Source organism: Aquila chrysaetos, chromosome Z (assembly GCF_900496995.4).
Source record: "Aquila chrysaetos chrysaetos chromosome Z, bAquChr1.4, whole genome shotgun sequence".
In the NCBI taxonomy this organism is placed as follows: Eukaryota; Metazoa; Chordata; class Aves; order Accipitriformes; family Accipitridae; genus Aquila; species Aquila chrysaetos.
The window spans coordinates 51,717,282-51,737,415 of record NC_044030.1 but is presented as its reverse complement, the minus strand read 5'-3'; the positions used below and the strand labels follow the sequence as shown (position 1 = coordinate 51,737,415).

Here is a 20,134-nt window from a genome sequence, read left to right as displayed (position 1 = left end):
TTCCACTACTTCATGCTAGCCTGATGCACAGTTGAACTGAAAAGATTTTTTGCAAGATTTGGAATTGAACTGGTTTTGTGAAAGATTTGGAGATACTAGTTCTTAATTTGCTTTGCAAAAAATAATTAGACTTGTTATTTTTATTGTTACCCTCTGTCTTGCAGTGTTTTCTTGGAAATAGTCTAGGACAGAATTCAGTAAGATATGGACCTCAAATAATTTACTGTGAAACATATGAATGTTCTTAAAGTGATAGTAAAAAAAATCTGACAGGCTCACAAGGAGAATATCCCAACTGTTGAGATGATAATAGACATGTCCATCTAGACATGAAAGAGTGGAAGTATCAGTATAGGCAAAAATAGAAAACTGTATTCGTAATATTTACTAAGCTTGAAGTCTTTTATCAGGCTGAGTCCACAAAGCAGTAATATCTTCCAGAAACTATTTTTTTACTGAAATACTTGCATTTCTTACCTGATTTTAAGCAATTTGGCATCACTTGCCAACCATACTGCATAGCTAAGGAATGCAGGTATCCAAGTGCAAATGCTCACCTTGTCATGTGGTATTGCTTACAGAAGTAATAGTTGTAACTAAATAGTATAAATCATGTAGTTTAAACTTTTTGCTTATTATGTAGTGCCAATAAAAAAATGTGAAACCAATATTATAAATCACATTATGTAACTCAGGGCAAGGTGTTAAAAAACAGTTACAGTAATCCAACAACACATTTGCTATTTTGTAAAGAATACTTCCTTTTCTATGCAAAAATTTTTTGATACTCAATATTCTAGGTATGTGAACTTTTAACTTGTCAGACTATTGTAACATATTTGAAAATTGTAGTAATTTGATTAAAATGTTGCCTATAAGGCAAAAGGTTCAGTTAATAGAATCCATATGTAATTAAAATGCAGAACTAAATGTAATCAGACCCCAGTGACTGGTGCCTTCATATTGATAGTTTTACAATGGCCTCTGGGGTTGAAAGTTTATGTTAAAGTTACTAATGTAGCTGTGCTCCAGAAAAAGAGCAAGACAGTTTAGCTGTTTCAGATATGACAACGTTCTGAAGTGGTAGTCACACAACTGAAATAGTTGATAGTCTGAATTTTAGGGGTATCTTCCACTGGCAGGTGGTAGAAGCGCAAGACTGCTGGAGTGTACTAGTCAGAGAATTGCATTCAGCAGCAACACTGCTACATAAACATCCCCAAATGAAGGATCGTGCTGTGAGCAAGTAACGGTGTATTTTTTTAATAATATAGTTACTTAATTTGTGTGAATTCATGTTTGAATCATCTGAAAGTTATAGACACAACACTATGTACCAAGCCACAAAAGAAGTTTAAAAAAATTTCCTGAACTTAAAAAAAAAAATAATTATTTTCTCTGGACAGTTTTAAGAGTCGACATCCTGTGTTAGAGTTCTCTAATCATCACCAGCACAATTTACAATCAGAACACACAGAGAGCCAGTTCAGACCAGCTCATCTGTTGACTTTGGCAGAAGCCCTTAATCTCACTGTGTGCAGCTGCCACTTGAGAGCTGGGGACTCGGCAGAGAGCCGAAGGAGGGTGGGATGCAGGGTTGGTCAAGGCATGAACACATAGGCCTGCTTCATTTCAACAGCCGTACACTGCTTTTTTATAGTCTTTTCATTTTACAGCCTTTTTTTAAAAAAAAAAAAAAAAAAAACCCTGAAATTAAATGAGGACCTCTCATGAGCCACTGCGCTCCAGGCATAAGAAATTGTAATGTCTGGCTTCCAGAAACTGTCCCGTCAAAATGTGCTTCTGATTAGGTGGCTTAATTACAGCTGTGAAAACAATGTTGATTTAGGCCTCAAGATTCCAGTGCATGTCAGCCGTTATTAGCTAGCCTTGGACTGAAGCCACCATTTTAAAACTCTGTACCACTAAAGTCACACAGTGCCTGACAACTTTTTATTTAGGCAGAAATGTTGCCAGAAGCAACACTTTTTATGCAAAATATTTTTCATTGCGCAAATTTCAAATGTGACACTGTTGATGGACATAAAATGGGTAGTTACGGGTGAACTTCACCAAGTCCAAAACCTAACTTTTGGAAAAAAAAAAAAAACCAAAACCACCAACATCCCCCCCCACCGTTTCAAATAGTTTTTATAAAGTTTGACTGACATAATGCTTAATTTTAATTCCTTTAATTCAGTTTTATTCCAAATCCAGCATGTTGGTTTAACCACCCAATTTTATTGCATCTAAATTTTCCTGACAGTTTCATTTGCTGTTGGGAAATAAAATTGCCGTTTTTGCAACATGGGAAATAATGGCTAGTTTCAAAACCAATATGTTTGAAACTTCCTTTGCCTGAAGCAGGTTAAGGCACACACTCAATTTACTTTAGGGGAAAAAAGCTCATTAAATAGTTTTTAATATTTTAATATAATTTAAGTAACTGCTTTCACAGTGGGAAGGCTTATTAGGCCCATGTATTTACACCTGCAGAGAGGTAAATGTTTGGGTAATTAGGAGGTTTCCAATACTTCAGCTTTTCAGTGTAGTTACGGAGTTAATGCTGTAAACACTGTAGATGGACACAATGTGTTCACTGCATTTAAACATTACATTTCCACTTGTATTTTGCTTTCAGGTGCTTAAGAAAGAGGTTTAAGTGGGGTGGTTTGTTGGGGTTTTTTTTGCTTTGTTTTGTCTGTTCTTAAAGTCTCTTTAATGACATGAATTGGCGAAGGAATGTGAGTGAATGTGTGTGGGTGTTAGCTCTCGGCAGAGGCCGGTGCTTTGGAAAAGCAAGATCTACATTCTCACTTCACAGTTGCCATGAAATTCCAAATGTCCATGCTGTGCTGTTTAATGGAAACCATGAAGTTCCTAAATGACCGCAGGTTTGTTCCGATGTTAAGCACAAAACAAATCTTTCAAGTCTTTGGCTGAGTCACAAAAAAGGAGGGTCATGTTTTCAGGAAGCTAATCTTTCTTTTTTTTCCTTCATGGTTTGCATTTCTATGGCATTAGAAATGTGTTTCTAGTGAGGTACTGGAACTACCAGCTCACAAACAAGGGTCCTCAGTTCCCAGGACTGAAAACAAGACCCTTGGAACCTGAAGCTGCATTCATCTCTTATCCTAAATGCTCAGGCCAGTGCAACAATTGTACCTCCCAGAGCAACTAATTGGAAATTGACTTAGAGAAACTAATGATTTGGATAAGGAAACAAGTCTAAGGGGTAGGTTCAGGTTTGGCCTGCAAAAAATCATCATGCATTCATTCTCTGCCTGCAGCGGATTAACAGAGAAAAAGGAAGTGAGTGCCTACACTTCATTTTGTTCACTTTTTGAAGGTGAAATACTGGAATGAGCTAGTCTCTTATTTTCTTTGCAAAATGGTACATGGGGTTTCTGAACCTGAATGTTTCAGAAGGGCCCCAGTTGCTGTGGAGGGCAACTGTGAGGAGGAGACAGCCATGTGATGCCGTATTTCTTATTAGATAGATGTCTTTGCAGTGGTCTTTCAAAATGTGTTTCATTGGTAATGCGCAATGAGTTTGATTCACCAGCCGCATATGTTTACTTCCTGTCTTCTACACACCCTTGTTTCTTTTGCCTTCTTCCCACACCTCTCAAAGTGACATTTTCAGCACATCAAATTAAAAGAAACTTTTCTATATTATTACGTATACCGCTAATACTGCAATAGAAATAAAAGTATTGGGCGTGCTAGACAGGCTGTTATTTTGAGAACTGGGTATTATAGACCAGGACATTTAACCCTGGGAAAAAGTTTTTACAAAAGAATAGAGCCGAGGACATAATTTTACTGGCTTTATAGAAGAAAAGGAATATTCTCTACAAAGGCAGACAAATTCACTTCTTTCCAGACTCAAGGACTTTTACTCAGGCCAGAAGGTGCTTCCTCCTCCCTTTTGAAGAAGTTATTTCAAGAAAGAGAGCCGGGAAGCTTCTATTATTCCCTGCTAAACTGTGGGTTAAACATAAAGGGAATGTCTGTTTGTTCTGAGACTCTGAATTCTCTGAGAAATTTTTAGAGGGGATTAAAGCATAGCTGTGCCTGAATGAGTCTAGCTCAGATACTTAAATGGCGAAGGAATCCATGCAATCCAGATTGTCATCTTCCTGATATTTTCTTGACATTTTAAATGTAGATCCTATAAGGTGTACTGTTGTGAATAATTGTTTTCTTGTTCTGACACCTGTTTGGTTTTGTGTTTCAAGCTAAGTATGTAAAGCACTGTTTATAAGGAGAAAATTCAGTGCTGATCTTCAGGCATTAGCTTTGATAAATAGTTCAAGATGTATAGATGCTACATGTGAGTTGCAATTCAATAGGCTGGGATGATAGGTGGAAGGATTTTTGTTGTCTTTTGTGGTGTTTCGTGTTTACTTTGTACCACTAGCTTACTGTCCAGTTCTCAGGGAAAAAAGAAATTAAGACCTAGGGCAGTGTTTCCAGGAGTCTGCCTCTTTATTAGCCAGCCTCAGAAATGCATATATGTGCAGCATGCCCCCACTTACAATGTAGCATGGACAATGCTACATGCACCCTTTAAAAAAAAAAAGGAAAAAAAAAGAAATTTGTGCTGACATTTAACTGGATTGGTGCTGGAGAATCTGTTTAAGCATAAAACTATATTTAAAATAGTGGGGAAGTAAGTATTCCCCTCAAAAGATGTACTGTACGTGTTTGTAAAACAAAATCTCATGTTTAGAGGTTGATGTTTCCCTCTGGATGGCAGGGAGACAACCGATGCCCCACCACCAGAGAATTCAGTGCCAGCTAGCCGGCAAACTTTCCTCCACAGGAGACAACTGTCTCTGATGCTGTATCTCCTCTTAGTCTCTGCTTCTGGTATGCTGACTGGAAGTAAGGTCATGGGAGCACAAGGCTGGGTATCATCTCCACCCCTGGTCCCACAGCAGATTTCTCAGCTGTCAGACCTCACCTCACTAGTCCAAGTGGAGGAGGAGTGGATCTTCCGCAGGCCAAAGGAAGATAATGAGAGCGATGAAGAAGGGTAGCTGTAAACCATAGCATACTTTGTGCCTTTCTGGAATTTATAAAATTAGATTGTTTTTCTATTGGTTTGCTCATTCCCCCTGCCTTCTCCTTCAATTGTACATGTTTGCATCCTTTTCAACTGGGGAAAAAAGAACAAACCTTTGCATTCCTTTCTGTGACATTTTTGCAGTAGGGTAATGTGTTTTTGTAGAAATACATGTGTTTACCTAATTCCATTGCCTGATTGCTTGCATTTTGTACTTTAAGCATAAAAGTTAATGTGAGAAATGAAAAAAAAAAACTCTTTAAAATATATTAGAGAGTATGACTTGCAGAGATAAAAAGACAGGAAATTCAGAGTTAGGGCATGAAGCATAACACTGTTTTTAACTCCTAATTTTATTCCTGTAATGTTGACATGATTTAAGGGCATGCAGTCAGCAAGTTACATCTTAATGTTTATTTTTATTGGGTTTTACATATTTAAGTCACACTGCTTAATATTTACCCAACATTTATTTATTTATTTATTGTTGTTGGTTTTAAGTTAGGTATAAAAACTTTTCGTGGAAGTCTGTGAAACCCACATTATGTAGTGAAGGCACAGTTTTTCCAGTTGATCATAGTAAGGACCTGTTTGCTCCAGAGACTGGGATCCCTGAAGCAGTTTGGCCTGTTGAATAAACTAGTACTTGAACAAATTTTACAAAATTCGTTGTTTACAATTTCACAAAAAAATGTGAAACGAGTACACAGTAGGGTAAAGAGCTTGATTGTCAGCTAAAAGGATGTTATCGTGATAATAATCTTGATTTTTCAAATAACTTCTGCTTTCTTCAGTTTGTGTGACGGTTCAGTTAAAGAAAGAGATTTAGAAACAAATGTGCTTCTTAAACTGTCTTTCCCATTTTACAAGAATTTGGGTTTTTTGTTGACTTAAACATTTCGGAAATGCTACCTTTTGGAAAGGAAGGACCCTCTTGGGTTTTTTGTTGACTTAAACGTTTCAGAAATGCTACCTTTTGGAAAGGAAGGACCCTTTTTTTGTTAAGCAATCAATTGACTTTTTGGTTTTTTAATGGAAAGTAGGAAACCTTTAAAATGCATAGTAAGTAATAAAATTTACTAAAAATATAGGCAAGAATAGTGTGGTTAATCACCAGCAGAGTTTCCCTGTCACATGTGATTATATTAGGAAAGCAAAGTGACATTATGATGATGCAATGATTCCATTTCATGCTTTTCAGATAGTTTAACAGCTTCAATTCCTACAGCTTTTTAGAGAGGGACCCATGGAACCTTTAAAGCCATGTTGCTTTAAGACACCACACTTTTGGATCTTTTGGATCAACTGAAATTGGCCCATAAACCCATACTTCACTCAGTAAATGTCACTGCAAAGCTGACATTTCAATACTTGCCTCTCTTAAATTTGTATGTTCACCAATATTTTGAAAGCCTTTTGTCCTATCTAGGTGTTGCAGGTAATTTGACAAAGAAAGCCCTTGGAGGCCAGAGCCACAATAATTAAATAATACACTATTTTTTTCAGCTTTTGTTGAGTACCAAGGGTCTCATTTGATCACAAAAGGATCAGCTCATGTGGTGGTTATACACTTATGGTCAGGGACCAGTTAGTCTTTCAGACTCAGTGTGACATCAAGTTTTCTTTCACAGGGTCAAGTAAATGAATTGCACTCTTTTGGGAGCCTGAGCATGTATTGTAACTTAACCAGGACTTTGCAAAGCTTCCTGACACTTAAAGTCATCCAGTTTCATTTTAATTTGTGCATGTCAAAACATGCCATTGCTTTAGGAATTTCTAGTTTAATTTAATAACTTACTGAAGTTTACTACACTTTTAAGAGATTTTTTAGAAGAGCATAATCTAATTGGGAGCTCTGAATAAAGGAATTTAAAGTATCATTCTGGAATGTACAAGGCACACTAAGTTACTGAAACCTCCCTGTGTAAAATGATTTTTTAAAGTTGTGTTACAGCTTCTTATTTTTCAAAAACTAAAAACCTGAAGAAACCTCTCTCCAAGTCTCCTTCTATGTTCTTCTTGACTCTTCCGATAAAAATTTTACATGCCTGATGAAAGTTTGTAGTGTTGTATGTGGTGGTGGTTCTAGTTTTGGGGGTTTTTTTTGTTTGTTTTAACTCTTCTGTGCTTTCAGAACACACAAACACACAATTGGCATATATATATGAAAGGATTCGCATAAAATATGATTGGTGTGCAGGAAATAACAGTTCCACTTGCCTAGTGGACTCACTTGAACTGCATGTTCAGCCTCACAGAAAGTAATGACCTAGTACCTGAGCTAAAAGTAGTTCTTACAGGCAAATTGTGCTCAGAAATCTAGTAAGTATAAAAAGTTCTGCTGAAGTAATTATTAGATTTTTTTATTTAATTTCAGTCTGAAGTATAAATGTATATATAAATTTGGCCAAACCCAATAGAGACAGTAAACCTAGCTCACCCACACTCAAGTTGTTTATAACTGATAAGCTTGATTCCTTGCCCAGTTAGTGTAATTTGGATCTTGCATTTACAAAAGACCTACATGTTAGCCATCAACTGAAATTGAACCTAAAATATTTTTTTTTAGGCTATTCAGATATCAACTGATATTTTATAAGCAATACTGCCGGAAAGCCAACTGTTTTCCATGACCATTACTGTTATAAAAATACCCTTTAGAAATCTATTTAATATATACTGCTTCAGATATTGCATGCAATTTATGGGAGAAGGAGTAACTCCCTCCTGAAGTTACTTCAGCTAAGTTTTACTGGGGGTGAATGAACATGCTTGTTTTGGATAAGCAAACAGAAGTTTGAAAACTATCCCAAACCTACAGGGAGCCAAATGTACCTCTTGTGAATCTTTCTCTAAGCTAGTTTATGGGGGAGGGGGACGGAGCCTTTATCAGGATTTTGTCTGGGAGGTAGCAGGCTACACATCTGCAGTGGACAGTCCAGAAAATGTACACTACACTGGCCAGTGCTAAAAGGGTGGAACCTTTTGTCCTCCTAATACATTGATGATTTTAATAATTAACATTCATTTTGAGAAAATGAAGTTGACTAGTAATAGTTCACTTCTAAGCATGCGGTATAAGTCAGTCATTTTTTGCGCTATAATTAGAGTATCTTTTTAAGAGGCTACTCAGTTTAATACACTTATTTAGATGAACTGATATTTAGATTAGCCTGTAGCCTAACGCAAATGCAGATGTTCTTACTCAGCATACAAGTGTTTGTCTGTGTTTTGGATAACAGATTACAATCAGTCTGTTTTTCAAATAGGTGCAGATAGGTTGCATAAACCATGTCTGTACCCAGTTTATGATCCTAATTCTGTTGTCTCCTAAGAGCTAACATCAATCTGCTGTTTGTTAGGGGATGCTAAAGGCTGTCAATTCAAGATATCAGCATTTCCCTTCTCACTTCAGGATTATGAACACCAGATTATATTCTCACAACCAAGTGGACTGAAATCACTTTTTGCTCATCTAAAGGTTTTTGGAGAGATCTGCAATAATATTCTCCACTAAGAGGCCTTGTGTGTCCGTGGCACTTCATTTTAAGTCTGAGTAATACCATTTTCCTGCTTGAAATCTGAGTGAGATGTTCGCTACGTTTTTTTTCATTGCTGCAAAACTACCCATTTTTGCATCAGCAACCTCTGCCAGAGGTGTGCGAGTTCCAAGTCCTTATGACTTGCTTCTTTTCACCACCTTTCATAAAGATAAGTTGGTTCTATGTCCTTGCCATAAATTCCTGTCGAGTGAGGTATCTGCTTTACACCTCAATCAATATATTTCCTTTTTGTTTTTCTTCCTTCATGCTTATGGCTTCTCTTGAGCTTGCACTTTCCACAAACCGGATGTCTGCTTCTCTTTATGAAAATCAGATTTATTCTGTGAAAAAATGCCCTTTCAATGGTTTTTAGAGAGAACTTCAAGAGCACTTGTCCCTGTAGATACGGTGGGAAAGCATAACTTACCTGAACTTGTAACACACCAGAACCTGAAAAAGCTGGATAGTCTTTTGAGTCTTGCATTGCTGGAGTTCTGGTAGTTGAAACCCATAAGGTCACCAGAAGGCATTTGCTACAGTGACTCCTAATTCCACTGTCCAGACACCAGTGCTCATCCAGACTGTTCCACCCTTGGTTAGCAGCATGCCTCTTCAGCAAAGAGTGCTTGAACATCATCAGTACTTATTGCATATTGGATTTTTAAAGGGCCTTTTCTGACCTACTCCACATATTTAATACAAATATACCTGAGAGAAGTAGTGAGCAAACTGGAGTATTCTCAAGGCATCTGTCTGCAAAGTAACAGTGAGTTCCATGTTTGTTCTTGTTTTTATATAAGCTGTCAGGACAATCCTAAAATGTTGATTTCCATTTTTTTAATAGTTCATTTGTTTTGTTAGCTACATAGATTTGTATTTCTGAATATTATTCCTCAAAAATATTGCATATTTGGCAGAAATGCATAGCAAAAATTAATCTCCTGAATGCCTAAAGATTTTTTTAATGCAAGAAAGCTGAATCATAAAAGACACTTTCATTGTTCCTAGACCTTTCTCCTTTATGTTGTTAAATGTTACTGTTAGAAATAATTACTTTTTCCCTCTTTTCCCCTTGCATCCATATTGCTGATACAGGGTATCTTTATTAATTATAAAGTGATTGAAGTATTTCACAGAATCTTTTTTTCCAAAATGTTCATGATGATTAGCTCTAGGATTCTGCATTAAAATCAGTCTTTGGTAAAAGATAGATTAACGCACCACTGGCAAAGGTCTGCTGTCCTTGTCCTGTGTAGTAGCAGAATGCCTAAATTGTAATTGCACTGGTTCAGAGCAAACAGACAAAAGGGAAGGTAGCTAAGCATTTTGCTGTGCGTGAGCAGTTAGAGGGCAAGCAGACACCATGCACCTTGACCACCTATTATGAAGCTTTTTGCTGCAATGTCAAGTGAAAGCGAGTTAATTGGGTGAAGCTGTAGAGCATGTTAGGGGCATGGTAAAGGGTTGCTGTTTGACAGCTGAATGTCAGCAGAAGGTAGTGAAGTGTGGCTGAGAGACAGAGACCTGTCACAAAGTTCATGTGGACTATAGCACAGTTAGGGAGATGAAATGTGGTTCTGTCTCACTTTCTCCCTCATTGCATTCAAGCACCTTAAGATTTCACACTGTATGTGTCAACCCTTGTTCTCTAAGCTGTTTTCTCCTAACACTTCTGCATTCAAATGATTGGACAGAAGATGCTAATGTTTGGCAAAATGAATGTAAATACGCATCTTTCCTTTTTCTGCTAGAGCGGCAGTATACATGCAACTCAGACAGAACTTTGAAGGCTTACGTCAGACAGTCACACTGTCTAGGAATTCAGCTGATGACTGAATATATTTCTCAAGAGAATATGAAGTTTGACACTTTAGTTGGGTAGGGACTGTTTTCCCACTAGTACTGGCAGAAGAAAAGGCTAAGTGGGGAGGACCACTTCATGAGCCACTTGTGCGTCAGCATGGTGTTGTGAGTGTTTTAGTCTCTGGTTGTAGTCACTTTCTCCTCTTCTTGCTAGAAAGAAGTGAAGAGCTGAGGGGGAACCATGAGAGAGAGGAATACTGATCTGAGGCAATGAAAAGCTGTGGGAAAACTCACATAGCAGGAAAGGCTTTCTTGGAAGCAAGAGGAGCATCAGTTAAAGATAGCAACAGTGTGATACACTGATGCAAAACAGAGAGGTGTCACAACAGTTTAGTAAGAGCATAGTGTACCTTTCAATGATCTTTGCAACATGCAGCACAAGTTAAACCAATAGCCATTTGGGTTAGCTAATTGGATTAAAAATAAATAAATAAAAGTGGAAAGACAGTGGTAGGCAGCACGGACAAAAAGTACTAAAGAATTCGGTAACCTGGATTGAAATCAGTACAGACTGCTCATTTCACCATGAGAATAGTGCGCTGGATAGTTTGCCTAATATTTTGGTATTACTAGTGTGGTGCAGAGAATTTGACCTGAAAATGGGAGACTTCCGTGTGTATTCCAATGAAGCATCTGGACGAGAAACTTACTATATAGGCTGTATGGTGGATTTTGGCCAAAGTATTTAGAAATAATCAAAATTAGCAATGCAAAAACAAATTATTTGTCTTTAAGCCAAACATTGAAGATAAGGTGTTCATCTGATGTGATAATCCATCCAATCCTGTGTGTTCTTCAAACATACCAGGTTTAAGTATGTTTGAATAAAACAAGAATACATCCTCTAGAGTGTGATTTCACTGAAGGCATTAATGCTAAGGCATTTGCAAAGCAGAAAAAAAAATTATTTCCAGATATTTCAGACTCATATGTTTGTTTAAAAACTCCTGAAAGTGGAAGAGGGAATTCTTTGATAATGAAAAAAGCCATTAGTATTGTTGGCTACCAGCACCCAAAGTGTGTTGTGTGTTTACCTTTCTGACTTAATATGTAATGAGTTGGCAGCCCATTGAATTATTCGCTGATAGCAAGTTGTTTGCAGAATCCAGGCAGGAGTGCTGACAATTAAAATTTATACCGAATGTTACCCTTTTCCTACTTTGTGTCAGAGTACCAATTTAGTCCTACTGCCTAAGCATACAGAATTGCAAAATCATTGACATGGGAAGCAAACTTTGCAGTTTTGGCCATCTTGCATTCCTGCTTTGAAGAATTTTGTTAACTACAACTGTATTGTGCTGACACCCACTAGTAATACTTCCCATTTTAAGCACCAGTTTCTGATATTTTATTTATTTCACTGAGAGTGAGAAATGGCTCTTGGAGCTACTTTTTACAGCAAAAGAATGAGGAGCATACTCAAAGTCCATTGGCATTGTCTAGCAAAAGGCAACTCAGTTTTGGAAATAGCAGTCTACGAAGGAGGCTGTGAATGATCTGAAAATGTGCATCTTTCTCTATAGGGAAACAGGTTTTCCACATAAGTCCTGCAAAACGGTTATCAAATGCAGTGGTTGTTTCTTTAACTCTTACTGGAATTGCTGTTGCTACAGTGACATGATGCAAGCTACAATGGTAACATAGGTGGGAGAAGCTGAAAAGAACATTATTGGCCATTTGATTTGCTGTCTACTGGTATTACTGTGTATATGTATGTTCTAGAGTTGGGGTGAGAGGAATCAGTATTGGAAATCAATTGTGGAGAAATACATCGACTGTTTCCCACTTTCCCTCCATCACTCTCTGCATCTGTGCTCATCTTACGTTTCTTCATACTCTTGAGGGACTGTGCTACAGGCTTTCCAGAGATTTTAGAGGTTGCTGGAATTCAGAAGAAACTACAGCTTGCTCCTCCCTCTGCGCTTCTGTTTGCTGTCAGGCATCCTCACACACCTAAGTGTTCTGTAATCTGGTGATTTCCAGATCACACTTTGGCCCTGTAATTCAATGATTGTCTTTAATTTACCTTGAGATAAAACACTGAACTTATTATTTACTGCATCTGCATCATCACACAGGGAACACCCATAACTGAGTCTTTGTATTATGTTGTAACTTCAGTGTTATTCTTTCTGCCCTTTTATTTCATCCCTTACTCGGTCATTTTCTGTTCTGATTCTAGGCAGTTTCATTACTTACTTACCTCAGTCAAAGCCATATATAAAAGCTTGTTATTCACAATGCAGAAGCCTTAACTCACAAAAACCTTACCACTTTTTATTATTCTGATTTTTTAATAATATAGAATGTTACATGTAATAAGAAAGTGGAAGGGAAGTTTGGGCTACTGTGTTTTGAAGTTGAGTATTTGAAAGCAGTTTAAAGTGACTAAAATTAGTGGTGGGAAATGCCAAAATTGGAAGGAGTTATTTTTGTAACATACAAATAGTAGAGGGCAACTGAAAAGTTGTAGTGTGGTATTACAGTGAAAATTGTGGTCCAGTAAAATTATCCTTGTGTAGACTTTGAAGGCTGAAACCATTCTGACTGATTTGTGGCTTCAGCTCTGGTTATAGATTTTACTCCTACCATTGAAGATAAACAGTATACTTCTAACAATGAATTTCTTTATGTAGTTATCTGTTTGCACCACTGTCATAACACATGCACAGTCTTCTAATTCAAAGTGTCTCACTGTGCATATTATTCCACAGGTATTGATACATAAAAGCAAAATGGGGTGTCTTTGATCACAACATGATGCTTTTGAGTAGGCTGACATTGCAATAAAAGCAGATACAAGGATATAATACATGATGATATTATAGTATTGCCTCACAATATCATAAATAATAAAGCAACCCACTATAAATCAGTTTTAACTTTGGTAAAACAGTTCATGTATCATGAGACAACCTGTAAACTAGATCCTAAATGTGATCATAGGTTAGTCACAGAAGAAAACCTGTAGAGAAGAATTATTTTAGAAATCTTTTTCCGTGTCTAATACTAAAAAATTGCTTGAGTTAACTATAGTTTAGAACGCAATTAGTCCGTAATGTAGACTAACCTTCCACGTTTTCGTCTTTGGGAAAACATGTTTTATAAAGTTAGGCTATCAAACTTTGAAAAATGACTGAAGGACATAACCAATTACTATATTACATAAATATTTTGAAAGCATATTTTTGCTAGATATATTGTGTCCTAAATATCTGTTTACCTGATGAAGTGTAACAGTTTAGATGGAATCATTTACAGCTTATCGGGTAAAAAAAAGTGCTATGCTAAAGATTTACCTGAACAGACACCTTATTTAAGATACATAATTCCTCTTTTAAAAATTACCTAAATGCATATTTATATGATGGATTATCATCACATCTCTGGCACAGTCATTTGAGTTTGTCAATTTAATACATGTTTTAGAAAGGTGTCTAAATACAATAATGTTGAAACAGGTCTGTTGGGGAAATTACAACTGCCTTTAAAATTCCTGCGTACAGGTATGTGTTCAAACAATGAGTGTTATAACAGTTCTGAGTATTTTTTCTTCTAACCTATAGAATCCTATTTTCTTATTCATCATGAGCATATATAATGATATTGGATCAAAACAGTTCTTATGAGTAACAGCCAAGATTTTTTTTTTACATCAATCACATTGCTATTAGATCTGATTTCCCTTCTATTCAATGAATAGTATTCCGTTCTTTGTAAGAAGTACAGCACAGGATTAACTAAAACAGAGCTTTTTTCCCCCAACAGTGAAGCTTTTACTGTAACATAGTCTATTGACTTGCTGCCAATCATTAAGTTTCATACTTTTTTTTTTTTTGCAACTCTCCAAGGAAATACGATTTCTTATCTCCTTACTGGGATTTTGATGCCATATTCTTCAAAAAAACCCTCACTTCATCTGGCAAAGGAGTATTATGAGAGTGTAATTGTAGCATGTGATTTTTACTCATTGTGATATGCTGATTAATTGAGATGTTGAAAGCAGTACAAACTAATATGTTTAAATGTGTCTTCAATATTTGTTATCCAGAGTGAAACCTGTTTATAGCTTATATCTTACTGATTCCATTTCTTTACACACAGAATTGTTTTTAGAACATCACAAGTTATTTGCATATTTCAATATTGTCATAATATTTTTTATGAATGACTCATTTTAGAGAGAATTTTGGCTATGTGGTCAGCTGATTAAAGTGTACAAATAACAGACTGTTAATTGGTGTAATAAGTGGATGCCTTCATTGAGATCTTGTTTCAGATGTGCTGGTACCCATGCAGAAAACCTTGTTTGTGCTTTGGCTTTTTAGTGGTTCCCATTCTGCATAGCATTTAGCCCAGAAGGACTGAAAAGCTGGAGTGTTACAGATCATACTTACCAGTTCTGCTGGTTCTCTCATCCTCATCACCACCATAGTTTAGAAAAACTCAAAGCACTACCTCATTTTAACTATAAACTTGAAGTAGTTGTCTAAATTTGCTACTGTATGGGTTCTTAATGAAGGTCTAACATAACCTAGCTGTCTACAGTAGCTGCAATATGGCTTGTGGTGAATCAGGAAATCAAAAGAGTCCATATCAAAGGGAACTGTTGAAGTAGGTGTTAGAGGCAACCATCGATTTTTCTCCAGCAATAGTAACAGAGGAAAGGGGAATCTTTCATGAATGTGTCTTTATACATACAATTGAGTCTGGATTTGTTGAAATATAAATATACACACACCGTTCTCCCTCTGTCTGGATATCTATGAGTATGTATATTGGAATCTGTGCCTCTGTATATATGCATTTCTGCCTCTGTGTGTGTGCTTATATGTGCACATATACACTTCCTGAAATGCCGAAGAGAGAGTGTTTAAAACCTTCAAATATACCGTAACAGTCTTTTAGTGTCTTAACTTTTGTCTTTTCTGTAATTATACTTTGCATATGAAGTTTTCACATATTTTATGACCTGATGAAATAATTGATTGTTATTTCCACAGCTATATAGTGCATTGGGTAAAGTACTGTGGTAAAGGGCAGAAGAGCAATATGGCATTGTGTTTTCTTAAGTTTGTTTATTGTTATGGATATTCAAGGGAATACAGAGTGTCTTTATTTAGCATTTTAAAAATTATTAATGCTGATACACTGGTATTACCCATAATCTTTCAAAGTAGGATGCACGATGTTTTGGTGCTGGAAGTTATTTAATGTTGAATTTTAACTGGTCTAACCTTTATAACTGTTTGACTGAATGTCGAGACTCATTGAAATATGAATCATGTTCCCCATCAACATACATTCAGTTTATATTCTCTGGCCATCTTCTAACAGGCTAACATTTGAAGAGTGTTAAGTGTTGGATTTCAATTGATGGTAAAATATGTTTAAAAATAAATTAATACCTTCCATGGTTAGCATGGCATATTTTTTCCTAATACAGTGACAGGGAGACTGTAGAGTAAGTTTGTTTACTTGATTAAAAAAACACACCCTAAAAATTATGATGAAGAGGGGTAAAAGTTTTCTGTAAGTATTTGTAGCACTTCAGATAAAGTAGGCTATTGTTTCCTAGCACTTACGCAGAATACTCTAGCTAATGTCCTTTGTTCCTGCTTATTAAAGGTTAATATATATATTCAGGTACCATATATTTTAAATAAGTGATTGAAACAAGAAGCAAACACTTGCAAATACTTCATATGCATACTTTTGTGAAAGGCATAATGGAATTATTTTTCTTGCTTGTTTAACAGTAAATGTAGTTTCTTTTTTGTTTTGTTTTTTATTATTACTTTATTTTACTCCAGGAATCAAGAGGGAGTTCAAACATCACCATGGCTTCAAGCTAGGAATTCAGCCTGAGCAGAGCTGTATCCCAGATTTTTTGGCATTGTGAGATGAACCTGACACATCCTGCAGTTTTATGCACAATAGAGCCAGTTCTCAGTCTTCAGTCTATTCCTTCAGCCTGAATGTCACATCCAGTCCCAAAAGAACAATGGAAAATGGATTTTCAGGTTCTTTGTATCAATAATCTTTTAGAAGGAAAAAATTGCATTAATGTAAAATGATGCAATTAAAGTGCAATTTTGTTGCTACCTTTGAATTGTAGTTCAGCGTATGTATTTTTGACATTAATTTTACATTTCTATGAAAATGTGCATTCATATGTTCACATCTCTGCACTTCTCATTCTTTGCATACCGAAAGAGTTATTTTTTTTAACTTTTATTTATTGCAGTTGTTCATTTTTTATGTAGTATATTTTTAAATGTTAAAGAATGACACATTTTGGGTAATTTTCCTCAGTCTTAAAAAAAAAAAAAAATCAATAAGCCATTTTAGTCTCTATCTATCAAAGTTGTTTCATACTTGTCTATTTTAAAGCAGGACTGCAATACTTTAATAGGATTGAGAGAGCTATTTGAAATGTATGCCAATGATTCCTGTCATTTCATGGCAGCCCTGCCATGGTTCACTGAGCCCCCTCTTTTCTCTTGTCAGCTCAACTGAAGACAAGCATTTAGTTGCAAACTTTAAGCAGGTTGTGCAAAACAGAAATGATGTGACTGCTTCTCTTCCTGCACAATAATGTCACTGCTGGTCAATGTGAGAAGGTCAGGTTGCTCCTTGTAAAGCTACATGATACCACTTGCCTATTTGAACAAGTTAAGTTAACTGCTGAATCTGGTCCCTGCAGGCGCTGAAAACTCACCCTTTTATCAAGTCTGCATTTCATAAGAAAGAAGAACAATTGTGCAGGGAGGATTTCTGATGATATGTTTATGTACTTTATAAGGACAGTTCCCAAACCAGTGTTGCAGGTAATATATTTAGTTTAAGCTGAAAGACTTTAAAGTAATGGCTGTTTTGACCTTCAAATAGACTCCTTTTTTGTTGTTGTTGGTAGGACCCAAGAGTGACGCCCATCTTTGATGCTGACAGAATTTAAAGCAAGGCCATTGCCCTGCATTTTCTGCCTTGTAGCACACAAAAGTAAAATTGTATGTCAGGCCGAGATGTCGGGGAGCTGACAAGATGCCCCAGTGACATTTCAGCTGGAAAGAGCAAGTGTCTTGCAACCAAGTGGTCAAATATCAAATAATAGGTCAAGCAGGAAGGAGCTGAGTTCTAACCACAAAGAGGTTTCTGGTAACTTACTTGACAAGCTTTTGGGCGCTTTGTGGCTTGACAAAGTGATGTTCTGTTGGGTATCGCTAGACAGACTGTTCTTTATCGCCTTCAGAAGATCAGACATTGACATTGATTAAACTCTTTAACCCTTAAAGGTTAAATCTTAGCAGTTTCATCATTGTGAATGAAGAACAAAAGAAAATTTGTAATATACCATTTGTTTTCATATTAATCACTGAACTCCCCAGTGCTATTAACTTTTGATGTGCTATGTAGTTTTTGACAAAAAGATTGAATGCAAAATCTATATAATAGATTGTTTCTCATTGTGGGCCAGTGATACATTAGAAAAATAATATTATGCATTATGGAATTTGTAATTTCTTCTAATATGTCAAATGTAGGATTTCATTTTAAAGCCTCTCGACTACTACTGAAATTCCATTTTGGTTGGAAAACAATATTTGCATAGATAATACACCATTTACAATGACCAAAGTGTTCCAAATACCCTTGTTTTCAGGTACCAGAAAAGCTAAAATAAATCTTAAATTTACAACAGAAGAACTTTAATCAAAGATAGCTTCAAGCTTTCAGGTATCCCCCTATTGTGCAAGTCCATTGCTCACAGCCATGCTGGGCATGTGTGTGTGTATACTAATATAGAGCCATGTAAAAACAATAATAAATCCTGCAGAACTCTCACATGTAAGAGTTGGCTGATAGAGGAAGAACACTCCTTTTCTTTACGATGATGTATTTAGTCTTGCATGCTGAAGAAAGAAGTTTAGTTTCCCTCCAAAAGTCTTGGCTCCCCTTTTTCCTGACAGTGACTGTTCCTGGTAAAGGCACTGCAAGTACTGTATTCTGCTCTCCCAAATAAAATGTTGAAGATCTGTTATATTTGTATGAAGAATGAAAGAATATATTTTACTGAGCATTTTTCTTTCTACTATGCTGTCGTGGTTTAACCCCAGCCAGCAACTAAGCACCACGCAGCCGCTCACTCACTCCCCCCTCACCCAGTGGGATGGGGGAGAAAATTGGGAAAAAGAAGCAAAACCCACGGGTTGAGATAAGAACAGTTTAATAGAACAGAAAAGAAGAAACGGATAATGATAATGATAACACTAATAAAATGACAACAGCAATAATGAAAGGATTGGACTGTACAAATGATGCGCAGTGCAATTGCTCACCACCCGCCGACCGGCACCCAGCTAGTCCCCGAGCGGCGATTCCCCGCCCCCACTTCCCAGTTCCTATACTAGATGGGACGTCATATGGTATGGAATACCCTGTTGGCCAGTTTGGGTCAGGTGCCTTGGCTGTGTCCTGTGCCAACTTCTTGTGCCCCTCCAGCTTTCTCACTGGCTGGGCATGAGAAGCTGAAAAATCCTTGACATTAGTCTAAACACTACTAGCAGCAACTGAAAACATCAGTGTTATCAACATTCTTCTCATACTGAACTCAAAACATAGCACCGTACCAGCTACTAGGAAGACAGTTAACTCTATCCCAGCTGAAACTAGGACATATGCATAGAAGCATGTATGCGCTTTACTTTTTAGAATATATTCTCATGGTACTCTATAGTTTGAGAAAGAAAGTGCCTATTCTTTGCTACGTGACCTCAAACTACTGAAGAAACTTTGCAGCATATTTGTCCCTTTCCCATCTATGTGCATGTAGAAACGGAAGAAGAATTCCCTTCTGAAATCTGTATCTTATTGAGACTAGGACTGATCTCCAGTTCCTCCAGTCACTGCTTCAAGCATAGGTTCATGTGATTTCACAGGGGCCATAGCAATGGCAAACTGAGTGTAGTTAATGGGAATAATCTAATGAGCTATCATTTCTCACAAGAACTAGCTTGTATGTTTTCATTGGAAGGAGGATGTCTACCTCATTTACTCTGTTTAAATATTGACCAACTGCAAGTTACAGACTATTTTTCTTAAACCCATCTTCTTTGAAGAGACTTTGAAATATCTTTTGTTTGGATGTCAGATGTCCCATTTGTAAAGGAAAGCTCCTCTTTCTCATACTGTGAAGAAGTTGTTGAGTAGTAAACCGGATGGATCATCGTTAGTCTAATATTCCTGTGTTGCTTTTCCAGGCATCTGATAAATTGAAATTTGTGACAAGCTCCAAATGAATAGAAGAAATCCAGCTGGCAAGATCCTGTGTTAGCAGTTTAAAAATGATCCCACCAAAGCACTTCTTTCCCTTTTTGGGGGACACAATAAAAATAATGCTTGTGTAAAATGTGGCAACACAGTTAAGTAACAGTAGCTGCCAAAAGAGCATCCTGACTGTTTTATACCATCTGCTCTCTCTGGCTTGCTTTGAAAATAGCAGAGCTTGAGACCTTGATCCTTACTTTCAGAGCTTTTCATGGTTTGGGCCTGGGATTTCAAGAGGACTGCTTCCACTTGGATAATCTCAGCTCCATCATCAGCACTGCTCCATGAGAACAACCAACCACTTTCCTTAGAAGAAAGCCCATGTTTGGTG

General features: G+C 36.8%; 1 protein-coding gene across 5 annotated transcripts in view; it reads left to right on the top strand.

Annotated features, from left to right (window-relative positions):
• CCDC171 (coiled-coil domain containing 171) overlaps positions 1-16,588 on the top strand; it is a 153,273-nt gene extending 136,685 nt beyond the window's left edge. For all 5 annotated transcript variants that reach the window (XM_030004382.1, XM_030004383.1, XM_030004378.2 and 2 more), the window contains one exon: positions 16,290-16,588. Coding sequence is in view for 2 of the 5 variants with exons in the window: in XM_030004380.2 (XP_029860240.1) it covers positions 16,290-16,331 (42 nt within the window). In the remaining 3 variants the exon portion in view is untranslated. The remainder of the gene's footprint in view (positions 1-16,289) is intronic.
• Positions 16,589-20,134: the final 3,546 nt, after the last annotated feature.